This window comes from Gracilinanus agilis, chromosome 1, assembly GCF_016433145.1.
Source record: "Gracilinanus agilis isolate LMUSP501 chromosome 1, AgileGrace, whole genome shotgun sequence".
Classification (NCBI taxonomy): domain Eukaryota; kingdom Metazoa; phylum Chordata; class Mammalia; order Didelphimorphia; family Didelphidae; genus Gracilinanus; species Gracilinanus agilis.
In genome coordinates this window covers 785,670,037-785,687,357 of record NC_058130.1, presented here as the reverse complement: position 1 = coordinate 785,687,357, position 17,321 = coordinate 785,670,037, and the positions used below count along the sequence as shown (strand labels likewise).

General features: G+C 43.1%; 1 gene segment (V, D, J or C); it reads right to left on the bottom strand.

Annotated features, from left to right (window-relative positions):
* Window positions 1–7,426: 7,426 nt before the first annotated feature.
* Window positions 7,427–7,928, bottom strand: LOC123230456. The segment is given in 2 exon segments: window positions 7,427–7,755; window positions 7,883–7,928. Coding segments are annotated over 2 exon segments (375 nt in total).
* Between the last annotated feature and the right edge of the window lie 9,393 nt (window positions 7,929–17,321).

Sequence of the window (17,321 nt, the reverse complement as noted above, 5' to 3'; positions counted from 1 at the left end):
CAACTACTCCCAATACTATACAAATTATTTGATATGATAAGCAAAGAAGGAGTCCTACCAAATTCCTTTTATGACACAAATATGGTACTGATTCCAAAGCCAGGGAGATCAAAAACAGAGAAAGAAAACTACAGACCAATCTCCCTATTGAACATAGATGCAAAAATCTTAAATAGAATACTAGCAAAGAGATTCCAGCAAGTAATTAAGAAGGTCATCCAACATGATCAGGTGGGATTTATACCAGGAATGCAAGGTTGGTTCAACATTAGGAAAACCATCCACATAAATCACATGATCATCTCAATAGATGCTGAAAAAGCCTTTGACAAAATACAGCATCCATTCCTATTGAAAACACTGAAAAGTATAGGAATAGAAGGACCTTTCCTAAAAATAATAAACAGTATATACCTAAAACCATCAACAAACATCATATGCAATGGGGATAAATTAGAAACCTTCCCAATAAGATCAGGAGTAAAACAAGGATGCCCATTATCACCTCTACTATTCAACATAGTACTAGAAACACTAGCAGTTGCAATTAGAGAAGAAAAAGAAATTGAAGGTATCAAAATAGGCAAGGAGGAGACTAAGCTATCACTCTTTGCAGATGATATGATGGTATACTTAAAAAATCCTAGAAAATCAACTAAGAAGCTTGTAGAAATAATCAACAACTTTAGCAAAGTTGCAGGATACAAAATAAATGCACATAAATCATTAGCATTTCTATACATTTCCAACACACTAGAGCAGCAAGAAGTAGAAAGAGAAAGACCATTTAAAATCACCCTAGACAATATAAAATACTTAGGAATCTATCTACCAAAACAAACACAGCAATTATATGAAAACATCTACAAAACACTTTCCAAACAAATAAAACTGGATCTAAACAATTGGAAAGCCATTGATTGCTCATGGGTAGGACGAGCTAACATAATAAAAATGACAATTCTACCCAAATTAATCTACCTATTTAGCGCCATACCTATCAAGCTATCAAAAAACTTCTTTACTGAATTAGAAAAAACTATAACAAATTTCATTTGGAATAACAAAAGATCAAGAATATCAAGGGAAATAATGAAAAAAAAATGTGAAGGAAGGGGGCCTAGCAGTACCAGATATTAAACTATACTATAAAGCAGCAGTCATCAAAACAATATGGTACTGGCTAAGAGACAGAGAGGAGGATCAGTGGAATAGACTTGGGGTAAATGACATCATCAAGACATTGTATGATAAACCCAAAGAGCCCAACTTTTGGGACATGAATCCACTATTTGACAAAAACTGCTGGAAAATTTGGAAAACAATATGGGAGAGATTAGGTCTAGATCAACATCTCACACCCTACACCAAGATAAATTCAGAATGGGTGAATGACTTGAATATAAAGAGGGAAACTATAAATAAGTTAAGTGAACACAGAATAGTATACTTGTCAGATCTCTGGGAAAGGAAAAACTTCAAAACCAAGCAAGAGTTAGAGAAAATTACAAAATGTAAATTAAATGGTTTTGATTATATTAAACTAAAAAGTTTTTGTACAAACAAAAACAATGTAGTCAAAATCAGAAGGGAAACAACAAATTGGGAAAAATCCTTATAACGAAAAACTCTGACAGGGGCCTAATTACTCAAATATACAGGGAGTTAGAGCAATTGTATAAAAAATCAAGCCATTACCCAATTGATAAATGGGCAAGAGACATGAATAGGCAATTTTCAGGTAAAGAAATCAAAAGTATCAATAAGTACATGAGAAAGTGTTCTAAATCTCTAATAATTAGAGAAATGCAAATCAAAACAACTCTGAGGTATCACCTCACACCTAGCAGATTGGCTAAAATGAAAGAAGGGGAGAGTAATGAAAGTTGGAGGGGATGTGGCAAAATTGGGACATTAATGCATTGCTGGTGGAGTTGTGAACTGATCCAGCCATTCTGGCTGGCAATTTGGAATCATGCTCAAAGAGCTCTAAAAGAATGCCTGCCCTTTTATCTAGCCATACCATTGTTGGGTTTGTACCCCAAAGAGATCATAGATAAACAGACTTGTATGAAAATATTTATAGCTGCACTTTTTGTGGTGGCAACAAACTGGAAAAGGAGGGGATGTCCTTCAATTGGGGAATGGCTGAACAAACCGTGGTATATGCTGGTGATGGAATACTATTGTGCTCAAAGGAATAATAAACTGGAGGAGTTCTAGGTGAACTGCAGAGACCTCCGGGAACAGATGCAGAGCGAAAGGAGCAGAGCCAGAAGAACATTGTACACAGAGACTGATATACTGTGGTAAAATTGAATGTAATGGACTTCTGTACCAGCAGCAATGCAATGACCCAGGACAGTTCTGAGGGATTTATGGTAAAGAATGCTACCTACATTCAGAGGAAGAATTGCAGGAGAGGAAACATATAAGAAAAGCACCTGCTTGAACGCATGGGTCGGGGTGGACATGATTGGGGATGTGGACTCGAAACTACCACACCAATGAAACCACCAATAATTTGGAAATAGGTCTTGATCAAGGACACATGAGAAAACCTGTGGAAATGTGCGTCGGCCATGGGTGGGTGGAGTGTGGGGGGTGAAGGGGAAAGTAGGAGCATGAATCATGTAACCATGTTAAAAATGATTATTAATAAATGTTTAAATTTAAAAAAAAAGAATTTGATCCAAATTATTTAAAATGTTAAATTATTAATTAAAATTATAAAAATCTAACTAAAATAAGACAGAGAAGGGTTTAAATCAACAAACAGTAGTTTTCCCCTAAAGAAACAAAAATTTGAACTTCATTCAGTTCTGAAATCAAAGTTATATCTATATCTATATCTATATCTATATCTATATCCATATCCATATCCATATCCATATCTATATCTATCTATAAAACCTAATATGAAAAGATTCAGGATTACAAAATAAAATGCAAAAGAAATTTTTGTGGTCCAGATATCTTTGATACTTGTATAAATAATGCAAGAAATTCTACTTTAAAAATATTTAAACATTATCTCAGCTCTCAAAACAAAGAATAACTAAATGCCACTCCCCTCTCCTGCCAAAATACATATAGAGATAGATATAGATATAGAGATATGGATATAGGTATATAGATATATATATATATATATATATCCCAGGTAAAATTGGCTCTATGAACCAGTAGGTGGCAATGTCTAACAAGGTTTGCTCTTTTAAGGTGGAAAATGGAAAAAAGAGATAGGACCATTGAGCCTTCCTGACCTCTCCCTCCCCACCACCACCTTCTTTGAAATGTGGCCCTAATCTCTTTTTCCCAGTTTCTCCCTTAGTCAGTAAGAAGGTGACTTCCAGTCCTCACTGACCCTGAACCCCTCATTCTCCACAAACCAGCTTCAAAAGAAAGAAATGAGGAAATCAGTCTCCTCTGGCTCTGCCTTCTTGCCTCTGAGAAGTGATCTGCTTTTCAGAACGTTGTTGGTCCTTTATTTTGAGAAGGACAAACGAGACCTCAAAGCGATGCCTTGTCTCTTGTGTGAATTGGATTTCGGTAAGGCAGAGTTACAAAGTCATCAGCCTGATTCTCTCTTCCAAAATCCCTGAAGCCCATAGGCAAGACAAAAAAAACAGAATAATGGGCCCAGGATCCATGGATGGCTTGGGTATATTCAGCATCTGACCAACCTCTAGGTGCGCCAGTGTGCCAACTGCTGTGAAGTTGACTGGCCTTGGGGGGAGGCTTGGGTTAATGCCATCCTCATTCAGAATCAGATTGGGGTACCCCGTACTTTGTCTTATAGGGAATCCTTGAACACAACTCCTGTGGGGGCAGCATGACCATCCAGGTCCCCCAGTTTTGGGGTGACACCCCCTTGAATTCTCCTAGTGTATATTCAGTGGGAGGGGAGAGCTAGAAGAGAGACTCACCTCATAGACTCACTCTATCTCCCCTCTATCATAACATTGGTCACTGACTCTATTATTACACAGACTTAAACCAGGAATGCAAGGGTGATTTAATATTGGGAAATCTATCAGCATAATTGACATTATCAAAACCAAACTAACAAAAATCATATGATTTTCTCAATAGATGTAGAAAAAATTCTCAAAAAAATACAACACTCATTCATATTTAAAACACTGGAAAGCCTAGGAATAAAAGGACCTTTCCTTAAAATAATAAATAGTATCTATCTAAAACCATCAGCAAGTATCATCTGCAAAAGGGATATGTTAGAAGCTTTCCCAGTAAGGTCAGGAGTGAAGGAAGGATGTCCATTGTCACCACTATAATTTAATATTCTACTAGAAATTTTAGCTTTAGCAATAAGAAAAGAGAAAGAAATTAAAGGAGTTAAAGTAGGCATTTAGGAAACTAAAATGTTACTCTTTGCAGATGATTTGATGGTCTACTTAGAGAATCCTAGAGAATTAACTGAAAAACGAGTTGAAATAATAACTTGAGCAAAGTTGTAGGATACAAAATAAAACCACATAAATAATCATAATTTCTGTATATTTCCAACAAAGTCCAAAGAAAGAGTGAGAAAAGAGAAATTCCACTTAAAATCACACTAGACAACATAAAATACTTAGCAATCTATTTGTCAAGATAAACATAGGAATTATATGTACACAATTGCAAATCACTTCTCACACAAATAAAGTTGGATCTAAACAATTGGAAAAACATTAGTTACTCATGCGTAGGTTCAGGTAATACAATAAAAATGGCAACCCTACCTAAATTAATTTACTTCTTCAGTGCCATAGGAATCAAACTACCAAATATTCATTCTACAGGATTGGAAAAGGTAATAACTAAATTCATCTGGAAGAAGAAAAGATCAAGAATATCAAGGGAATTAACAAAATATAATTATGAAGGATGGTGGCAGAGCAGTTCTAGATCTGAAAATGTATCATAAAGTAGTAGTCATCAAATAAAATCTGTTACTGGCTAAGAAATAGAATGGTGGATCAATGGAAAAGATAATGTGTAAATGACCTTAACAATTCAGAGTTTGATAAACTCAGAGACTTCAGCTTCTGGAATAAGAAGTCACTATGTGACAAAAATTGCTGAGAAAATTGGAAAACAGTATGGCAAAAATTAGGTATAGATCAATATCTCACACTCCATACCAAGATAAGGTCAACATGGGACTATGATTTGGACTTAGAAAGAGATATAAGTACAGTAGATGAACATAAAATAGCTTACCTGTCAGATCAATGGAGAAAAGAGTGATTCACAAGCAAATGCAAGATAGAAAACATTACGGCATATAAAATAAATAATTTTGACTTTATTAAATTGAAAACATTTTGTACAAATCCATTTTAACCAAGATTGGAAGGGAAACAACAAACTGGGGGGAAATTTTTATTGCAAATTTCTCTGATAAAGGTCTCATTTCTCAAATGCATGAAGAACTAAGTAAATTTATACAAATCCAAGCCATTCAGAGTTGACAAATGTTTGGGATATGAATAAGCACTTTTCAGATAAAGAAACAAAAGTCATCAATAATCAAATGAAAAAAAATTCTGAATCCCTCTTGATTAGAGAAGTTCAAATTAAATTAAAACAACTCTGAGGTGTCACTCATACCTATCAGATTGGCCAATATGACAGTAAAGGAAATGATAACAATTGGTGGTAGTGTGGCATATTTGGGACAAATGTATTGTTGGTGGAGTTGTGAACTGCTTCCATCAATCTGAAGAGCAATATGGAATTATGCCCAAAGGGATATAAAGAATTTCATACCTTTTAATCCAGTAATAACCCTACTCAGTCTGTCCCAAAGAGGTTGTTATTTTTAAAGAAGTAATGGGCCACATGTACAAAGTTATTTATAACTGCTCTTTTTGTAGTAGTAAAGAATTGGAAAGTGAAGGGATGTCCATCAGTTGGGGAATGGTTGAACACGTTGTGGTATATGATGATGGCGCAATACTATTGAGTGATGAACAGGGTGATTTCAGAAAGATCTGGGAAGACCTCAATGGACTAATTCAGAGTGAAATGAGCAGAACCAGGAAAACACAGTAACAGCAATATTGTGGGATGATCAACTGTGATAGACTTACCTTCTGTCTGCAATACAACAATTCAGGACAATCCTGGGGGATTTATGACCAAGAATGTGATCCACCCAAACAGAAAGAACTCTCAGAATCAGAATGCAGATGAAAGGACATCATTTTTCACTAGTTTGGGTTCATGTTTTGGGGTGATGATTTTCTATGATTATTCTCTCATAAAAATGAACAATACAGAAATATGTTTTCCATGATAATACATGTATAACCCAGATCAAATTGTTTGCCATCTCTGGGAGAGAGAAGGGAAGGGAGGAAGGGACATGAGTTGAATCATAAAATTTTGGAAAACTTATGAGGAAATATATTATATATAATTGGTAAGTTTTTAAAAAATACCTAAATATACCATCCTCACATCATGTTCTAGAACTAGCTGTGCCTCCTCTGACCTGATGTAGATCAAGGAGATACAGGAGAGCCTGTCCTTCTCTCCACCTGTCACAGCTGGGACTGGCAGCAGGAAACCAATGGCCGCTGCATAACTGTGAACCAGATGGTACCTTAGGTGGGGAAGTCAATCTAGAACCTAGATGTCAAGATGATGGCTTCTTCCATGGGGCTGCACCCATTCCTGTTCCCAGGGTTCTGGGACTCAGTGTCCATCTGGTTATGAGAAAGGATGTTGGTTAAGATGATGTTGGTGCCTCAGAAAATCCCAGGAATAGGGGGATCATTAGGACCATTTTAAGCCAGCAGCTTGTCTCTCTGTGGTGCTTCTGTGGGTCTCAATAAGGGGCACTGATCACTGATGGGACTGTATTGTAGGAGGACTGAGGCAGCTGTGGGTCTGGTGAAGAGCAGAGTCATTGTTAGTAGCACTGAGTACACTTAAAGAAGAGCCATGAATGTCATGTCAGCCTGGCTAGTGTTTGGGAGTGGGAGGCGGCTGATAGCCTCTGTCTGGTCAGTAGAGCCTGGCTGAGGTCTGGTCTGATGGGGAAGACTCGGGGAGAGTGTCCAAATGTTTAGGTCTCAGTCTGAGCTCAGGGGACCCAGGACAAGGCTGGGCGGAGCTGAGGGTGCTCGTCCCCAGGGCTGTGCATGCAGGGCCTCTCAGCCACTGGAGTCCTCTCTGCTCACTTTTCATGGCGCCTTGAGGTTCATTTCTGTCACTTTCTGGAACTGTGACCTCAAATACATCATGGAAGTGCCTGGGCTGAAAGAGAGATAAAGAGAGACAGAGATAGAGATATAATGTGAGGCACTGACAGGCTCCTGGCAGTTGAAGATGTGGGTAAGCCTCAGGCCAGGCGGGAAGCTGCAGCTGGGCTGGCAGGGGAGGATTTTGTCTGACTTCCTCACTGAATGCATCACTGTGTATTAGCATAACCACCACTGCTATAATATGACTGACAGTAATAATCAGCTTCATCCTCAGGCTGGACGTTGCTGATGGACAGGACTCTATTGGCCCCAGAGCCAGAGCCAGAGAAGCGCTCAGAGAGCCCATCGGCCTTGTTTGTACCTCCACTGCTGCTGATCCTCATGAGGTACCGAGGGGGCTTTCCTGGGCTCTGCTGGTACCAAGAAGCATAATAACCACTGCTAGCACCACTCAAGGTGCAGGAGAGTCTGGCTGTGCTCCCCGGGGATGCAGACACAGAGGGAGGCTGAGTCACCATGGACTGGGAGAGGGAGCCTGCAAACAGAGAAACTCATTAGTGACCCTGAACAAGGAGAAAACTAGAAGGTGCTTTGAGATCCTCCTGAGAGGCATGAACAGGGATGGAGGAGGAGGCAAGGGGAGTTCTGGGAGCAGTCCTGACCTGAGCAGAAGGTGAGCAGCAGGAGGCAAACAATAGGCCAAGCCATGGTGAGAGGAAGGACCCCAAGAGCTCAGCTCCCCAAAGAGCTCACAGCTGAGCCTGGCCTCTCTCAGCTCCCTCTTATCCTCTCCTGGCTGCAGGGCAGGTGGGGATGGATGCAAATCTGGGCCTGGTCCAGCCTCCTCTAGACCACACCTGCATCCTCTCTCAGGGTCCCAGGTCCCAGAGTGGGCAGCCCTTCATGGAGGAGGAGTCTTTGGGGTAACTGCCCAGCTCAGCAGAGATGTCTCCCAGCAGTGATCACAGGCCTCAGAAGAGCCACAGGAACAGCCAGCTGGGCTCATCCACTGACACAACCAGGGTCCCCAGACCCCCACTGCCTTCCCAGGACTTGTCCCACAGCATCCCATGGTGGCTACAGGACTCCCATCCAGCCCAGAATGAGGCAGACCTCAGGGGCCCCCAGGCAGAGGAAGGTCCCTGCTGGCTCTTCTGTTTATGCCACCCAAAGCTGGAGCCTTCCTTGAGCCACATCCTGAGGCACCCAGAGCAGCTCCTGTCCTTAGCCCCTTCCCTGGCCTGGGCTCTTGCACTCACCACACTCTGCTAAGACGCAGTGATCCAGGCCCAGGTTTCTGGGCTAGAAATTGTGGACTCTCACTGGGCAAAGGTTCTCCTTCCCCATGGCATAGAGCCTTCCCAGAGTCAAATCCCTGCTGGTCTTCCATCCCGGCCTCATGATGCTCCTGTGCCTAGAGGAAATTCTGCTCTTTGATTCAGGGCAGTCCATCCTGTTTCCCATCCTCATGGAGCTCTCCAGGCCAAGGTAGGCTGAACTTCCAGGCCTTCTTGGCTCCCTCCCCACATGCCCTCTCAGAGGTCACAGGGTCTCTGAAGCTCAGCCAATCAATGAACCAATGAAGCATCTATTTGATCCTCTGCTATGTCCCAGGCACTGTGCATGGCCTTAGAAATAGCACGAAACTCCCTGCCTCCCCAGGGCTATCCTGGAGGGGCCACCATCTCTTGGTACCTCGGGCTCACAAGGGCTTACTGTGCTTCTCTGCCAGATGCTTGGGCAGCCCCTCACTGGGCATTCATCAGGAGGCTTTGGGCAGCCTCTCAGCTGAGTCTGGGGCCATCAGTCTCAGGTTTCTTGTCCTTCTTCCTTCCCATTTGGGGTCTCCTTCCTCCAACAGACTCTAAATATACCTTATCAGTTGACAATTGCCTAGACCCAAAGCTCCTCCTACAGGGTAAATGCAGGAGGGGAGGGAGAACATGCTCATTATGCCCTGGTGAAGCCATCCCCCATCCCCACCTGTCCCACCTTGGACCAAAGGGAGGGAAATGGTTCCTTCCTGCTCCCATATGGAGCTTGGAGCCATGTTCTGTCACTGGTTCCTTCCCCTGACAGATGGGGAAGTAGAGAAACTTTGTGACTAGCTGAGGAGCCAGAGCCTGGGAGCGAATCCCCAGGCATCCTCAGCCAAAGAGAGTGTGGGGCTCTTGTCCTTCCTCTCTGGATGTGGGTGAGGAGGGAGGTGCTGGGAGCTCCAGGATGGAGGGAAGACACAGGCTTCCCTGTGTGAGGCCAGGAAATGGCCTCAGAAGGAGCAGATCCATTCTCTCTTTTGTTATATCTTGTGTTACATGAAGGCCATCAGGGAGAGTTACTGCTAGTGAGATTCAAAAGGTAGGAATGATGAGCTCCAGAGGGACCAAGCAGCAGAGGCCAGGCCAGATTGAAAGCCAGACTGGCAACAAGAAAGGAGCCCAGAGAGTCAGGCCAGTGATCCTTGGGGAGAGGACTGAGGCTGGGGCTGAAGTGATTTGTAAAGAATCTAATGGGGGACGGATATGAGGTACAAAGTGTTTCTAGTTGAAGGACATTCTCTCCAACACATTGAGTTGTAGAAGGGAGACTGAGTTCCTATAAATTGAGAGAAAATTTTTGTAATGTTTCAATTTTCTATATTATCTCAATTAATATCATTTTATATAAATGAATTGTGTTCATTCATTCATTAGAAATGTTACTAAGGGGAGACAGAACAGAATGGAACCCTGAGCCGTTACAAGTAGAGATTACAGGAGTGCAACACTCAGAGAAACCCCTAAAACCAAGAGCAAAAAAAAAAAAAAAAAAAAAAAAAAAAAGACCATTCAGAGAGTGCGGGAGGTGGCATAAAGTTCTAATTGGCTGTAGGTTCCAAGTATCTGACACTTTCAGGGGAGTCCTCTTAAATTCCAGAAGACAATGAAGGGCTGTCTCAGGGCTGGTGAGGTGCAATTGATGCTCAGAGAGAGAATAGAGAATGAGAAGAAGAGAGCAAGAGACAGAGACCTACTTGGGAAGAAAGAAGAGGACTTATATGAAGGGATGGTGCCAAAGTGGTGGGAGAGCAGATGCTTGGCCATCCCCACAAGTCAGACCATGGTGGCATTCTGCAGCCTCAGTGGATAGTGTTGGGTATGTTCTCTAGAATACCTGTATTCAAATGCTACTACAGACACTGAAAGATTTTTGATGCTGAATATATCACTTAATCTCTATTTGACTCAATTTCCCTATCTGAAAAATAAGCCTAATAATAGCACCTGCCTCATGAAGTTGTTATTAGAAATGCATGACATCATATTACTCATTGTTTTGTAAAATTAAAAGGATTAAAAATGGATTTTTCTTATTAGAATTATTGTCAATTCCAAGGTGGGTTCCTGCTGCAGTAGCAGTCCATCTCCTTCTTCCCCAAGAGGTCATCCATCCACATCCTGAGATCAAACCCTGGACTGCAGAAGCACAAACTGAGCTCTGGGTGGGCCTGTAGTTCTAGTGGGCACTCTAGGAAAGCACCACAGTGTTTACCTGAGACATTGCCCCAGGACCTTTGAGTTCACAGGTCAGCTTTTCATTTTACCTGTTAAATCTACAATAGCATAAAGGAGTTGAGATTCTTCTTGGTACACCAAGATCCCAAGATCCTTATGGAGACCCCAGAGGACCCTCAGATCCTTCAAAGGGCTTTCTATCTGTGACTCTGTTAACAATCCTCCTCTCTTCTCTGTCTTACTTGGATCCAACATTCAGAATGATGAGGATTTGACAGAGGGGAAAAACAAATTTAAAGAAATGGAGATGGCAAGTGAGGGCTACAGGGAAATGGATGTAAGTGATGGACAGGACTCAGAGCCAAAGCCTATTGATGCCTCCAAAGTCAATGCTGAGAAGAAGACAGACAGTAGCAGTCTTGCTTAGCCTTTCCTGGGTAAAAGGCTTCCAAGGAGCTGAACCTGGATCATTTCTCAGAAGATATAATTCTTTGCTTTCTGGTATGAACATCATTAAGCCTGATATTACTGACTAAGGCAGGACAGGAAGCCCTGGTGTGAGCTGCTGTGAGCGATTGGAGTTGTCTGACTGCCTATTGAAAGTCAATGTCCTGGAGGGGTCTGGCACCACATAGACAGAGGGGTGTAGGCATACCCAGTGCCATTAGCATTTTGGAGTCATATGTGTGGGGACTCAGCCTGGGAGTGCCCTGAGGGAAGACAGGAACAGAATGGGCTTAACCTCATGGCAGTAACAATAATCACAATAGATGCCACTTACACAGATTAGTGTTAGCTCTTCATTTTATTGCTGGATCAAGTCTTCTGTAACAGCCATCTATTGGGTCCCAGGTCATTCTTTGTTCTTTACCAAGGAGCTAATTATCAGGTTAACATGATTCTTCCTTTTCCAATCTCTGGTTCTCAGGACTTGTAACACAGTGATTCCCATTTGTGTCCCCTAGAACCTCCATCTTCTAAGTTCCTCCTGAGAAAAGGCCCTTCTCAATCAAAAAGTGTCCACCTTAAATGGGTCACAAAGAGTCAGACATGAAAGAAAAGGACTTAATGACAACTGTGTTAGATCCAGGAATGTGGAAGAACTCTCTCTCCTTCATAAGGCCATAATATATGGAGGCAAGATTACAAGTACAACATAAATATGGAGAAAACAAAGAAAACTAGAAGGGCATTGGTGCCTTGGAATAGGAGGATCCATGAGCTCAGGAAATGAAGAAAGCTTTCATGTATCATGTGGCATTTGAGCTGAGAATGTGGAGAAAACTAGGGATTCCAGAAGAAAGAAGAGGCAGGAAGGGCATTACCTGGTATGGGGCACAAGGGGTACAAAATCAGGATAATGGACAATGGACTGTCCACTCAGAAGGAGATCTAGCTGGGCCAGAGGATAATGGGAGGGGAAGGATTTGTAGTAAAATCAAAGGAAGTTTGGGCTGTGTTTGAAAGGCTGTGATAAAACAAACAAAATTCCCTTCCCTACTGGACTGATCAATCAAGGAAATTAATTAAAAGGAAACTACTTTCAATGAACTAGATTCTCCAAGGGGCCCCACAGCAGAAAACCACTTAAAATCTTTGGGCCTCAGTTTTCTACTCAGAAAACTGAGGGGGGTGGACTTCCTGATTCCCAGAGTCTCTTCCAGCTCTACATCTGGGATCCCAACAAACCAAGAAAGTCAACAATCAGGAGCAACTAGGATGACTCAGTGGATGGAGAGCCAAGCATAGAGACAGGAGTATCAGATCTAACCTCGGACACTTTCTAGCTCTGTGTCCCTCGGCAAAGTCTCCTTATTCCCATTGTCAAGCTCATACTGCTCTTCTGCCTCAGAACCAATCTGTAGCATTTATTCAGAAAAGGAAGGAAGGAAGCAAAAAGGAAGGAAGGAAGGAAGGAAGGAAGGAAGGAAGGAAGGAAGGAAGGAAAGAAGGAAGGAAGGAAGGAAGAATTCATTGAGCTCAGAGTCTAAGAGCAGGACAACATTCAAACAAGTCAATACAAACAGGACAGGTACATTAGAGATTATCTCAGAAGCAGGCATTAAAATTAAGGAGCTCTGAGAAGGACTTTTTGCAGAAGGATGATTGGATTTTCAATAAGGTTTGAATGAAATCAGAGAAGCAGGATGCTGGAGATGAGTAGAGATGGAATTTTGAGTATGGAAGATAGCCAGAAAGAATGGACAGAGTTGAGAGACAGCTATGTCACCAGTGGTGGGATAGGTGGGGGATGGAGGGTCAGTGCCAGAAAACTAGACAATGAGAGACACTGAAAGTTAAGCAGAGGATTGGACATTTCAATCTGGAGGTAATTTGGAGCCACTGAAGCTGACTGAATAGAGGAGGCAAGATGGTGATATGGTCTGATCTGGGTTTTAATGTTTTGGATGTAAGAGTTAGGGATGGACTGGAATGAGAAGAAATCTGAGGTAGGAGCCAACCAGCAGCTGATTGTAATGCTCTGATTGTAAAGAGATTGGAATCGGAATCATGGTGGCTGCAATATCATAAGAGAAATGGGGTGCATGCACTGTAGATGGTGGGAATGTAGGAATGGCATTTTGTGATAGATTAGTCAGATAGTAAGTCCATGCTGCACCCCAGGGTCCCAGACCTCTCCCCCTGACCTCCTATGTTGTTGAGGTCTAAAACAATGTATCACCACAAACATTTTTGACCACACCAAGGAAGAATTTGAGACATCATTTTAAATGTTGAGGGACTTTGTTTGAATGCTCCATCTACTCCACCATCTTCACCTGGTCTCGACACTTATAATAGCCAGTGAGATGCAGAGAGACACACACAGAAACACAGGCTGTGTCTCTGGGAGGGGATTTGGAGTGTCAGAGTATCTTGGTTCAGCCCAACTAAGATGTCAAACATGAGTGATGATATGAGTCAGAGCAGATGCAGGCACAGCCAGCTGTCTGATCCCTGCTGACATCACCAACCTCCTCATGCCCTCACTATCAGCCCAACAACATTCCCACAGTGCCATCTGCCAGCCACAAGCCTCAGATCCACCCTATCCTTGTAATCAAGCCTCAGGGACCTGACAAGTAGAACAAGACGCCTGCTTGCTGCCCACTAGTCCTCCACATCTAGCCACAGGACAAAAGATTGGTTTATCCCAGGAGAGGGCACCCTTGGTGCATGTTTGTGGAAGCCTCATATGTATCACATCCATTAATATTACAAGAAAAGGAAAATGGCAAATATTGGAAGAGATGTGGAAAAATGGAGAAACTGTGAATTAATAACCATTTTAAGGATCAATCAGGAACTATACCCAAAAGCCAATTAAACTCTGCATACCCTTTGATGCACCAATACCACTTCTAGGTCTATATCCCAAAAAGATGAAAAATAAGGGGAAAGGACCTACTTGTACAAAAATATTTATAGCAGCTTTTTCTGTGGTAAGAAAGAACTAGAAACACAAAGGATATCCATCAGTGGGAGAATGGTTAAACAAGCTGTGGGATGTGATCGTAATGAAATACTATTTGTCACAAGAAATAACAAACAAGATCATCATAAAAAAATCCTAGGCCCTCACTGCCTGCCAAGGATCAGCCCCACAGTGTCCCCTGCTGCCTTTAGGACCCCCATCCAGCCCACAAGGAGGCAGACCTCAGGAGCCCCCCAGGCAGAGGAAGGTCCCTGCTGCCTCTTCTGTTCATCTCACCCAAAGGTGGAGCCTCCCTTGAGCCACAGCCTGAGGCAACCAGAGCAGCTCCTGTCCTCAGCCCCTTCCCTGGCCTGGGCTCATGGGCTCACAACACTCTGCTAGCAGGCAGTGATCCAGGCCCAGATTCCAGGGCTGGAAATTATGGTCTCTCATTCAAAAAAGGTTCTCTTTCCCCAGGGCCATAGAGTCTTTCCAGAGCCCAGCCCCTGCCTGCTCCTCCATCTCAGCTTGGTGGTGCTCCAGGACCTACAGGAAACTCTACTCTTTGGGCCAGGTCAGTCTGTCCTGTCTCACGTTCTTATGGAGCTCCACAGGCCCAGCTGGGAGCCTTCTTGGCTAACTCCCCATACAGTCTTTCAGAGTTCACAGAGTCTCTGAATTTAAGCCTATCAGTGGACCAATGAAGTATCTATTTGGTCCTCTGCTATGTCTCAGGCACTGTGTTTGGACTTGGGAACAGCAGGATGACAGCCTGGACCTCCTTGCCTCCCAGAGGACATCCTGGAGGGGCCACCATCTCCTGGTATCTCGCACTCACAAAGGCTTACACTGCTTCCCTGGCAGATGCTTGGGCAGCCTCTCACTGGGCATTCATCAGAGGACTTTGGTCAGGCTCTCAGCTGAGTCTGGGGCCATCAGTCTCAAGTTTCTTGGCCTTCCTCCCACCCATTTGGGGTCTTATTCCTCCTACACTGACTTTAAATGCATCAAATCAGCTGATCATTGCCTAGACCTGAAGCCCCTCCTACAGAGTTAGTGCAGAAAAGGAGGGAGTACAGGCTCATTGGGTTTAGGTGAAACCATCCCACATCCCCACCACCCCCAACTTGGGGACCCTCCTCCCATGAGGACCAGAGGGAGGGAAATGGATCCTTCCTGCTACCAGATCAAGCCTTTGCCCATGTTCTGTCACTGGTTTCCTCCCCTGACAGATGGGGAAGTAGAGAACCTTTGTGATTGGCTGAGGAGCCAGAGTCGGGGAGCCAATCCCCAGGCATCCTCAGCCAAAGAGAGTCTGGGACTCTTGTTCTTCCTCCCTGGATGTGGGTGAGGAGGGAGGTTCTGGGAGCCCCAGGATGGAGGGAGAACAGAGACTTCCCCATGTTAGGCCAGGAAATGGCCTGCGAATGAGATCTGTTCTATCCTTTGAGGTTGTTATATCTTGTGTTACATGAAGGCCATGGGAGAGAGTTACTGCTGATGAGGTTCAACAGGTAGGAGTGATGAGCTCCTGAGGGACCAAGCAACAGAGGCCAGCCTAGATTGAAAGCCACAGTAGAAGCAAGAAAGGACCTCAGGGAACCAGGCCAGTAATCTTTGGGGAGAGGACTGAGCCTGGGCCAGACCTGATTTGGAAGGAAACTAAGGGGGATGGACATAAAGTCCAAAGTGGTTCTAGTTGGAGCCCATTCTCCCCAAAGGATGAGACTGTAGAGAATAGAATCTGTACCTACATATTAAGGGGAAATATTTGGAACCACTGTATTTTCTATATTATTCAATAAATATTATTTTATAGAAACAAATTTTGTTCATTGGCTCATTAGAAATGTTACAGAAGGGAGACAGCGCAGAATTGGAGCCTAAGCTATTACAAATAGAAAAAGACAAGTCCAAGACTCAGGGAAACCCCCAGAATCCAGAGAGAAAATAAAGACTCTTCTGGGAATGTGGGAGGTGGGATGAAGGTCCTCACACCCATGTCCTGCACTGGCTTTCCTGGTCAGAAGTCACCTGGAGGGATTCATGGTCCCTTGGGTCCCACCCCATTATCTGGAAAACATTTTCACACTTAGTAGAGTTAAGATAGCTCAGAGCATATTGGTCAGTCCTCATTAGCTATTGGCTGCAGGTACTAAGTCCCTGACCCTCTCAGGGGAAGTCCTCCTCAACACCAGGAACTTCCCATTTTGGATGGGGTCATTTATGGGTCTCATTCTTGCTCAAGCCTCAGCTGGCCAAGGAAGTTTTCCCAGCCTCCAATAGAGGGCAATGAAGGACTGCCTCAGGGCTAGTAAGATATAAAGAATGCTCAGAAAGAGATTAGAAATTGGGAAGAAGAGAGCAAGAGATAGAGATTGATTTGGAGAGAGAGACGAGGGGTCCCATATGAAAGGATGGTGTCAAAGTGGTGGGAGAGCAGATTCTCCCCTCCTCCCCTCTCCTCTGCTCTCTTCTCCTTTCCCTTTCTCTCCCTTCCTCCCCATATGTCCCAGAAGTCAGAACATGGTGGCACCCTGAGAGTGCAGAGGATACAATTCTTGAACTAAAATATAGAAAACCTGAATTTAAATGCTCCTGCAGACACGGAAATATTGTGTGACCTTACTCAAGTCACTAACCCCCTATCTACCTCAGGCTCCTCTTCTATCTAAGGGGCATCATAACAACATCAATATTCCAGAGTCATTATGAGAATCAATGAGTATTATATCCGTAGTGCTTTGCAAACTTAAATAGAACATATAAGCGATGATTCTCATTGATTTGTTGCATTCATTGATTTTCTTTTTTTTTTATGAGTATCACCTCCTGCTGCAGTTATCAGTCCCTTTAGTTCATGACTAGAAGACTTGGACCAAATATTCCACCTGGTGTGCCTACCTGCCTCCTGTAATGATTAAAATTAAGTCAAGGGACTGACTCAGGGGTAAGAAGTTAAATTTATTGATGATGTCAGGCTGGTAGGTCAGAGATATTCACTTCATAAAACTCCCCAAAGGTATCAACTTGAGAGTTGCTGAGCCTACTTGTAGGATAATCAAAGCTTGACCAGGATAAGACTGAGTTTGCTGGGAAAGATACTCTTAGTTGTCATTTAGTTGAATTTCTTGAACATGGCACGACTCTCTGACCTTATCCACACCAGGGAGAACTTGGATTGTACTCCTG